The 10,486-nt window shown below is 38.1% G+C and overlaps 1 protein-coding gene across 4 annotated transcripts; it reads right to left on the bottom strand.

The window, feature by feature from the left end:
• Positions 1-307: 307 nt before the first annotated feature.
• Positions 308-10,265, bottom strand: LOC107847991 (uncharacterized membrane protein YuiD). Of its 4 annotated transcripts, XR_001667730.2 has the most exons (6): positions 9,845-10,265; positions 8,990-9,146; positions 7,839-8,144; positions 1,482-1,605; positions 1,273-1,365; positions 642-662 (listed from the first exon to the last, which is right to left on the bottom strand). XR_001667730.2 is itself a non-coding variant. In XM_016692631.2 (5 exons), the coding sequence occupies exons 1-5, from the start codon at positions 10,024-10,026 to the stop codon at positions 585-587; spliced, it is 561 nt and encodes a 186-aa protein (XP_016548117.2). In that variant the 5' UTR covers positions 10,027-10,258; the 3' UTR covers positions 308-584. The 4 variants fall into 4 exon arrangements, 2 of the variants coding, with proteins under 2 accessions (XP_016548117.2, XP_047254794.1); XM_016692631.2 differs by lacking the exon at positions 7,839-8,144 and having other exon boundaries at positions 308-662; positions 1,555-1,605; positions 9,845-10,258; XR_001667729.2 differs by lacking the exon at positions 642-662 and having other exon boundaries at positions 1,279-1,365; positions 1,555-1,605.
• Positions 10,266-10,486: the final 221 nt, after the last annotated feature.

The raw sequence follows: 10,486 nt of genomic DNA, 5'->3' as shown, positions 1-10,486 counted from the left end.
AATTGAGTGACTATGAAAGTCCATTACCCAAAGTTGAGTGACTTTTAACAGACAAAACAGAGTTTTGGGATTGTGAAGGTCAATTACCTGAAGTTGAGCGACCATCCAACCTTCTGACTCTTGATTTACTCTTGCTACTATACATTTAGGTTCTGTTTTCCTTTCTTAGAATATGTACACTTGATCAATAGCTTGAGGGAATAATCTAGTTGTGCTCTCTTAGTTTATCTTCCTTCTCACGGTATGCAAGCTTTCAGATGTATAGGGAGGTTGTTGCCGTATTTAAACAGTCCAGAGAGCGAAGTACTATCGACAACCAAGAGGAATAACTTCCATTTTAAAAGTAACATATAGCTGTTTCTTGTACCCAAAATTTCAATAAATCAATATTTACAATATGTGGGTAAACTCCTACAATGGATAATTGCACCTCTAATCTATACATTTCAGGGACAAAGAGGAGGTATCTGAAAATTCACTTGACTACAAAAAACATCATGTAGGGTAATCCAGAGGTGGAACAAAACTATCTGCAAGATTTGGTAGCTTAACTGCCTTCTACTTCAATTGTCACTTCTTTAATATCATGCTCCATATCCAGAACACGTGATCAGCCAAACAATCATTGCTGTGACCATTCCCAAGAATCCACCAGCAACAACCTGCATTCCAGGTGCAACAAAGCTTTTGGTAAAGTTCCAATCTTTGAGCTTCTAAAACAGTTTTTACCATATCATTCAAGGGAAGTAGGGAACTAGAAACATAGGTGTAGGATTATTAACCCAATAGCATCTTCTGATACAACATGTTGATGATCGTGTATCAAGAAAAGGTCAAAGACAAGACTGTGTACTGTGAGCAAGACATTTATATAAATATTGATCCAATTCTGATGAGAAAATGCAAGCTCAGAAAATCTATCTATGGTAGAGAACATAGAATGTACATTTATGTATCGCTATTAATTATCTACTACCCTGGCCCACAATCCCTAAAAAAATAAAATGGTAAAGAAATAATCAGTCAGCTAGCAAAAAGTGGTAAAAGTATGAGTCTTATTAGACTCTCAATTAGTCAGTTAATAAATTCATTACAAGGTAATATTTGGAATATCCCACCAAAGAGGTAACAGGGAGGGGAGAGGAAAGGAAATGACTTAAATAGAAAGCTTTTGAACATAGCCAGATTGGAGGAAATTAATTTTAGGAAGTTTGACAGGGAGCAACGGTTTAGCCCCAATTTACACAAATTTTATTTAAGTGAAAGAGAAACCTGAGGAGGGGTGTGACCAAGGAGTTCCCGCAGCGGTATGCTGTCTGCAAGAGGATGTTCAGCAGGAAGTTCGCATACAATTTGATTCAGAACCTGAAAAAGAACAGCCAAGTATTTTCGAAGAGTTTCAGAATATGTTTCTGAAATATGTGAACTACGGTAATGCTACACTATAAACATGTAATATCTTTAGAAGAATGCAAGCACACTTGAAGGTTCAAAGGACAACTGCTTGCATATAATGCTGATATCTACATAGCTAAAGCAACAGAAGCTTCAGACCTCTGCTTGACGTCCAGCATGCAATCTTACACCTGTGGCATCATAAATCACCTGCCATAAAAATTTATCGTCTGAGAGATCTTTTGGACAACACGGAAAGTAACATAAGACCAAATAAGAAAAAAGTCCCAATTTTCTGATTGTTGTGATGTATTGAATCAATGTATTATTCGAGAGGAATTTGCTATTTATCGGGACACTAGTCGAGGAACAAAGACAAAATGATTTAGGTTAATGGTGTCATGGAAAGATTCAGCAGAACTACTTTTTGTAGAGCCATGCCAAATCCATAAATGTGATCACGCATTCAAAAGGAATCCAAACAGAAAGTGAAAATTCAAAGGGAAGAAGGCATTCATAACCAGTCTTACATTCCCGGTGTAGACAAACAAAAGTTAGTTTTGATAAAGAAATGGACCTTGGGCCTAACTCAACCTCAAAAGCTAACTCGTGAGGGGAGGATTGCCCAAGACCATATAAGGAGACCAAGGACTCTTTAATCCACCGATGTGGGACTCCAACACCCCCGCACGCCCAGGGCTGGATATCTAGAGCGTGGACAATATAAGACGGGGGGCCCAACATCAGAAACAATAAACTGGGTGGGCCTGGCTCTGATACAATGATAAAGAAATAGACATTGGGCCTAACTCAACCTCAAAACCTAGCTCATGAGGAGAGGATTGCCCAAGACCATATAAGGAGACCAAAGACCCTTTAACCCACTGATGTGGGACTCCAACACTTTTTAATTAAATTGCTTTCAGGAACCAATTTGAAATGACTTTAGACAAACCTTATTTAGCTTATCCTGGTCGTTAATAACCAAAGATGAAATTCTTATTTTTAATATATTGTAAAAAGGTTGTATTAAGGAAATGTTGATGCAATTAAACAGGATACCAATTTTTCCCAAATTAGAATTGCAAAATTGGGTCAAGATTGCGCCAACTATGTCTGAATATAATAAATCGCCAAAGAGGGACATGATATTAGAACATATATTGAATGGAAAAACTAGACATGGTCCTCCCAAGGATCAATCAATTCTCATTTCTACAGCTAATAATTTTCCGTAACTCTCCCCCACCTTACTCCCATGGGTTCCCCGGGGCATGCAGACTAAAAAACGGTTAAGTATCTAGACTGAGCAGTAGAAGTAGATTTTGACATTTTGTACTTCGAGTTATTATTAAATTAGGTGTTGAACTCATACCTCCAAATTTGGCTCAAAGATTCGATATGGAATCATTCTCATCAAAACACCCCCACACCTGATCCGGACATTCTTTATTCTTTCATTGTCTGGTTCGGAATGTGACATTCAAGGATCGGGAGTATATTCACAACCCCCAGCACGACATCTAGAGCATAGGAATTTTAATATGGGGGGCCAACATCAAGAAACAAGAACTAGGTTAGATCTAACTCTAATAGCATGTCAAATTAAGTCTTGGGTCTAACTCACACCCAAGAGCTAGCTCATGCGCAAAGGATTGTCCAAGACCATATAAAGAAACCACTCATCCCTTAACCACCAATGTCGGATCATTCTCATCAACACCCACCCCCAAACCCCCATGTCTAGATCCAGAAATTCTTTATCCCTTCACTCTAGTCTGGAGCATGATATTTAAGGACAAGGAGTATATCAGACACACACACACACATAGAGAGAGAGAGAGTTCGGAGGGCCAACTCTAAACTCAATGAGCCTAACTCAAATGTCATAATAAATGGAACTTGGGCCTAACTGTCATAAGAGTTGCTATGTATCTTGATCATTATTTGGTAATGGATGATGAATCTCATGATTTTATTTGATTGGGAGCCTTAGTGTCGTACCACTCCTCATCGGAGATAAACTTGAGTGCGTGCAGGATGTAGCTTGCTTTTACTAGGTTAGAGAACCCAAATGTTCCTATTTATAATTGGACTATAACTATTCTAGCACATGGTGTGTTGTTGTAACTATCCTAGCACAGGTTGCGATGCAAGCTCTAAGGTACAAGATGAAAAATGCAGAAACTAAGAAAAGCAAAAAAATTAGGGCTAAATTAGGATAATTCTCATTACCTCATTTTGGTTCAGGAACAATTATATATCTGTTTACATCCTGTTTACAGGCTGACAATATGACAAAATAGCATCACACCTTTAGCACTATTATGACTCTACTATAGACTATAGGGGCACAAATGCAAAAGTACTATTAAAAAACTTAGGGACTAAACTATCAAGTGGATAAACTTGCTACCAGCTCATTTATTCTAACTAAGTTAACCGTCTATACTATTACCTTTGCTTCATGTACTACCCTTGTAAGCCTCTCTTCACTAGTATCATTCCTCTCCCATTGAGATCTTTGTTGTCCTCAAGGAAGAAAGTCTAGATATTTGGTCACCAAAGTTTTATGATCTTCCCGAGTAGCTTGGTCTGGAGACAATTATTTCCATTGTACCAGAACTTGTGCCACAGCCTTATTTCCCCTTTGAATCATCCTTCTGTCCAAAATCATAGAAGGTTGGGGACAGTAAGGACTAGATAGCTCAAGTACACGGGGATGAGAAATTGATGTTGGATGTTGATAACAAGGTTTCAATTAAGACACATGGAATATGGGATGCAACAACTGATCAGGCAATAACAGTTTATAGGAAACATGGTCGGCCGATAGTTTAGTGAAATTGCCCCTAGACAATGTGACTTGTCTATAAGGTTGAATTTTCAAGTAGACCCAATTCCCCTCCTCAAATTGCCTATCAGATTTGTGCTTACTTGCCTGCTCCATCATCCTCTATTGAGCTCTCTTCAGATGATACTACAACAATTGCAATTTGAATGTTCTAGTCACCAAGCTTCTATCTACTTCCTCCAAACCAGAATCTCCAGCTACATTGCGGATGTATTGGAGGAGGTTGTCCACATAAAGCCTCACGGGTTTGGATGGATGAGGAATGTTGTCTGTATATAACAAGGCGTCCATATAATGCCTCATAGGGGTTTGAGTTTGTCCATATAATGCCTTACAGGGGTTCCTCTTCACTTTTGGGCTCTTCTAATGTCTGTTCAGACTCAACACTACTTACCTTAACTATAAACAATTGAGAATGAATTACTGACATCTAATCCACAGACTTGGCATCAACAATTTTGAACTTTGGTTGAATACCTTGCAGTGTCAACAAATTTGCCTTGTATTCAAACTCCATGATGAGCTTCTTGAAATTGAAGTTGATGTCATCCAGAGGGCATAACCACTTGACCCCTAACACCACATCATTCTTTCCTCTGCTTTATATTCCTGCATTCCTGCTTTACTCTGTTTTATATTCCTTATGGGTGCCGTATCTATGTTATGTCATCTGCTTCTGTGTTGTACTATGTGTTTGTGTGATATCTCGTGACTTGAGCCGGGGGTCTTTCGGAAACAGCCTTTCTACTTCATCAGAGGTAGAGGTATGGACTGCGTACATCTTACCCCCCCCCCAGACCCCACTAAGAGGGAATACACTGGGTTTGTTGTTGTTGTTGCATCTTGGAAAATGGCTCCCTGCATCAACCAAGTAAACCCCTTCCATATCATAATTGGGATTTCTCTGCCATAAGCTACATGCACTAGTTAAGACTAAGTCAGTTGAATCTCACATCCTAACCTTTGAGTTGCTTCATCATCAATAAAATTATGAGTGGAGCCACAGTCTCTGAAGACTTCAATTGGTTTCTTCTTATTGAACTCTCTGATTCTAAGGTTCTATAACTGAAGTACCATGTTTAGCCTGGAGAGAAATGGCAAAATTATCTAAAGCTTCACTTTCCCTACTCAACAGGTCCATCAATAGCCTCCTCTTCTGTCATTCATTTCTCCAAGTCATCCATCACCTCCCCTTCTTCCAATTCCATGGAATACAAGTGTCTCTTAGCCTTACATTTACGACCAAGTAAGAATTTTTCATCATAGAATAAACACAAACCTTTCTTCATCCATCTCAGTTTGGGTTAATCTCTTTCTTTTGAATTGATCCATCTTTATAGTAGTAGGTTTCTTGAACCCACCAGTGTTCCCTCTTTATGTCCCACTAGAACCCATGTTAGAAGTTTCTCTATATGGTGATGAAACTGACCCTGAAATTGTCCCTCTAATTTCCTTACTTTGAGCAGCAAATTTTGACTCCTTCAATCTTGCGAAGTAATAAGCTTGAGGCAAACTACATGATTTTTCCACACTCACTGCATCACTAAGCTTTGGCTTGAGATTGTTCAAAAAGACACTGATGGAATGCTCCAATGCTCCACTGATAAGTTAATTCTAGTCATCACACTATCAAATGTTGCCTGATATACCTTCATAGTGTTAATGTGCTTGACTCTCATGCACTCAATCATAGGGTCACTATATTCAGCTCCAAACCTGTCAGCCACACCATTTATATATTCTTCCTATGTGGAAATAGGCAAATGTGATCTACTCTTCATATACCCCTGATTCCACTGAAGGGCATCTCTATCAAAATGTATATAGATACAAGCTTTAAGCTCTTCTGAATAGAGACCTCTTCCACAGAAAAGAACTGCTCAACCTTGTAGAGCCAATTCCTCAGATCCTCACCATCAAACCTTGGGAATTATATCTTGATCTATTTGATAAAAGATGGAATGGGTAAACAGTTATTCCCGGGGGTATTGATGTTGGTTAGCGTACTAATTTTTGTTTGTTTGTGTAAAGGGCATTTTGTGATACAGTGGGGGTGTTTGGTGGTATAATAGTGAAGGAATACGGGTTGAGGTCCGAGGGAGCTCCATAACTGGTCTGGTACTGTGTGTTCTGTGGGTGTGAGTTGTATAGTGGATTTAGCCCATACGACATTGTTCCATATGCCTGGAAGGGAGCTGGTTGGAAGGAATAATTTATATGTTGTGGGATCTGAAGGTTTGGTGGTTGAATCAAGGAAGGAGGGATGTTCTGGTGATAAGGGGGAGGTTGGCGTGAAGAAATTTGGATGGGGTAACTCTATTGTAGCTCCTTGTAGCTGAGGCAAGAGTGATTGTTTGACTTTGTGAGAAATATCGGAGAAAAATATTATTGAATTGTTGTGACTACATTATTATATTGAAGTGACAATACATTTCAATTCTTTTCCTAATAGGACACTACATTACAATCCTTTTTCAAGTAGGATTTAATGTGTTATTCCTATTCCTACTTATATTCTAACATTCCTCCTCAAGCTGGTGCATAAAAGACACATGTGTATCAAGCTTGTTATGGATGTAACTAATATGAGAATCGGTGAGGGACTTGATGAAGATATCTGCAAGAAAACTGATAAGAACTGTTTTGAACGTCTAGGAGACGTCAATTGAAATGGAACAAATTGAAAAAATGATCCGAAAAGCAGTAAATATTGTCGTAAAGTCAATGTGTCACTAGAAAATTGTCGAAAATTGATATAAAATATATGGGTCATCTCGAAATCAAGAGACGAGTAGATTTTGAACATGAAAGTCACCGAAAACTTAGCCGAAACACGCTCATACGCTGGATTATTAGATTTGATGGCTGAAAAGTGACTTCAATCTGAGGAAAAAAAAAGTATATGGGTAGGGTCAAAATGATGACACGACCCTACTGAAAAAAGAGAAATATGTATAGGGTCGGAATGATGGCACGATCCTATTGAGAAATAGAAATTATATGAGTTGGGTTGGAATGACGGCACAATCCTACTGGAAAAGAGAAATTATATGGGCAGGATCGGAATGATGGCACGACTCTACTGAAAAAGATTTGAGGAGTCACCGGAAAGACATGCGGAACTATGTAAATTAAATCTGAGGAGTTATCAGAAAGATGCATGGTGCTATGCAACTCAGATATGAAACAGTAGTCCGAAAAGATTAACGATGCTACGCAAATCAGATATGAAAAAATAGTCACCGAAAAGATGAAAAAGTAGCCACCGAACAGATGCATAGTGCTACGCAAAGATATGAAAAAATAGTCACTAGAAAGATACATAGTAAGTCGGTGACCCAACTTTTGCTAACATAATCATTGGCCAAACGGGCGGCATATATGGATTATATCCGCCTGCCGGCAGTGGAAGCTCTTTAATTCTTTACCAAGATCGTGAAAGTTCTGATACCATATGAGAAATATAAGAGAAAAATATCATTGAATTGTTGTAACTACATTATTACATTGAGGCCCATTTATAGATAATTCATTCCAATCTTTTTCCTAAGAATGCTAGTGTGCACATGAGCGTACGGGGCATTGTTACCTATGTTCTTGGGAAAGCTGAAATTTGGAAAGGATCTGATAGCGAGTATAGCTCCGTTCCACTGGTAACCAGATCCCTGTTTCTCTCTAGTCTCCTACCACAAGTAATGACCTCGCAAAGTGCCTTCAAGGTCTGTTCCTGGTCCTTGTGAGCTTGTTCTAGCTTCTCCTCAAACTGTCCTTGCCTACTAGAAATGCCCATCATCTCTTCAGACCATTTTTGTAATAGAGTCATCACTTCTGTCATATTGAAAGACATTAATTCCCAGAGAGCCAAGAACTTGTGCTGATACTGCTGCTGCAAGTTCTAAGGTACAAGAAAAATGCAGAAGTAAGAAAAGAGAAGAAGCTAGAACTAATTGGGATAATTCTTATTACCTCATTCTCGATCAGGTGCAAGTATATATCTGTTTACCGGCTGACAATACGACAAAATAGTATAACTACCTCTAGTACTATTCTGACTCTTTTATAGACTATAGGGGCACAACTGTCAAATGCATAAGAACTATTTAAAAACTTAGGGACTAAATTGTCAAAGTAGAGAAACTTGCTACCATTTTATTCTAACTTAACTGTCTTTACAATTTCCTTTGCTTCGTGTACTACCCCTGTAAGCCTCTCTTCACTCATATCAGGCTGCACGCAGGGAGAAAAGCATCCTTTGAATTTGAGAATATCTATCCCCAGGATACATTACGGTATAACTTTTCCCCAAAAAAAGTATTACTTTCTTTCTCAATTGAAGTAAATTATGTATTTTCTGTAACCTAGCTTCATTCACAGTACATCCCTCTAATTGAGTGCTACTCGTGTCTGACATTGTTTCCTTTTACAAAGAAACAAAGGAAATTGGAAATTACGCATAAACTAGAGAACTTACCGTTACAAAAAAAAAAATGAGACAATGTTTCAACTGTCTTATTGCGTGTAACTGAGTAAGATAGAATAGTTCATCCTAGATTCCTCAGTGCCATGAGCTTGGATAAAGACATGGTCACAATAAGTTGAACTGAACAAGCCAATCTGGTCCTACCTACATGCTCTTATTTTATACGACAAGAGTATATGGATTACTAATATGCAAAAGTATGTTTAACATTTAACTATGACTTTGTAGTGAGGATGAGAAAGAATTCTCAGAGATGATACCACGCATGCGAAAACTAATGCTGCAGCAAAGAGCGATCCTCCAAAGCCTTCTAGCAAACCAACAGCCGTGGCTAAAGCAGTCACGGTTGCTGAATGAGATGACGGCATCCCACCAGATCCAACAAGTTGCTTTAGATCCCAATGCTTTTCCCTGTACCTATAAGATACTTGGGATTAAAAGAAGTAATCATTTTCCATGCTGTCAACAGGTTAGTCACACCATGTAATTCGTTGTCCATATGTCCAGATAACAAAAAGAGGAAACTTTCGTACACAATGAAACACTAGTAATAGGTAATAAGACGTCTCTATAATCCTTTCATTGATTCCTTCCCCAAACGCGTACGCACTTGGCACATTTCTCATCTAATCCGTAACGAAAAACGGCAACTAAAATTTCTCAGCTGGTTTTTACACCATGCTACATGCTCTGACCAAGAAGGATTGTATAGGATCAAATAAACACTAGATTTTAAGAAGCACCACCGCATGAGATCCTAACGCGTGTCAATCTTAATATGAACATCTTAAAAATATAGCCACAGAATGTCTTAAAGCATGTCAATCATGAAGCTTAATATTTTAAACCACTATTAACAATGCCTAAGTCTAAAGCAACAAATACTATCACAAAGGATGGTTTTTAATTCTAATTTCAAGCTTTCTTGAATAAGCTAGTAAGCCTCAATGTTAATCTACTCGGGTTGGCTATATAAATCCTTTATATCTTATTTAATTAAGGCAACAAGGTTTATTTAATAAAAATAAACCAAATAGATTAACAAGAACAATGTCTCAATATGGGATGGGATCAATACTCAATAGAAAATGAAAAGGGGTGGGGGAGGGGGCTACCAAGAAGCGAAGAACTTAATGGATTGTGCAAGGGCAAAAGCAATGAGAGAAGAGAGCAGAGGAAAATTTGGTAAAATGGAAGAAGAGGCATAAGATGATACAATTGTGGTTGTAGTGGTGGATATGTTCATGGGGACTGAGTTTTGTATCAATCTCAATGTTGAATCTGTTGTGTCACCCATTTCTTACCCTCCCTATCTCCAAATTATGTTCCCAATATTCAATTCGCAAAGAAGAAACTTCTTTTTGGAGAAATTTGAAGAGAGAGACGGAGAGGAAAAGAAAAGACGAGGGTGATTGATCCCGTCAAGCGTCTTTTTAGTTTTTTCCTTCTCTCTTTGAGGAAAATGAAGGAAGAGAAGGGGGTCTCAAGAGTTAGGACATAAACGAATGGTCATCCGATGTTGCTGTAATGAACAGCATGCCACTTGTTTTCCTCATGCAAAATCATTTCATTTTTATCCTCAATATAAAAACCTAAAACTTATAAGTAACACTATAATGCAAATTCTAAATATCGGGAGTAACTTCTTTTGAAAATATCATTAATTATTATCCATAATAAAATTATATACTACTTCAGAGCTTGTTATTAAATATTAAAAGGGAGGATTTGATGGAAAAGTTGGATGAAAATCAAAA

This window comes from Capsicum annuum, chromosome 11 (assembly GCF_002878395.1).
Source record: "Capsicum annuum cultivar UCD-10X-F1 chromosome 11, UCD10Xv1.1, whole genome shotgun sequence".
NCBI lineage: Eukaryota > Viridiplantae > Streptophyta > Magnoliopsida > Solanales > Solanaceae > Capsicum > Capsicum annuum.
Note: the sequence above shows the minus strand (reverse complement) of the source record. Positions and strands in the feature narration are given on the sequence as shown.

Excerpts from the sequence above, each read along its gene's own strand:
- LOC107847991 (XM_047398838.1), bottom strand. The coding sequence starts at position 10,026 with ATGGGTGACACAACAGATTCAACATTGAGATTGATACAAAACTCAGTC. Across the intron at positions 9,147-9,844 it reads ATTAAGTTCTTCGCTTCTTG|GTACAGGGAAAAGCATTGGG; the intron begins GTAGCCCCCTCC and ends AGTATCTTATAG. Across the intron at positions 8,145-8,989 it reads CATTAGTTTTCGCATGCGTG|AACTTGCAGCAGCAGTATCA; the intron begins GTATCATCTCTG and ends CTTGTACCTTAG.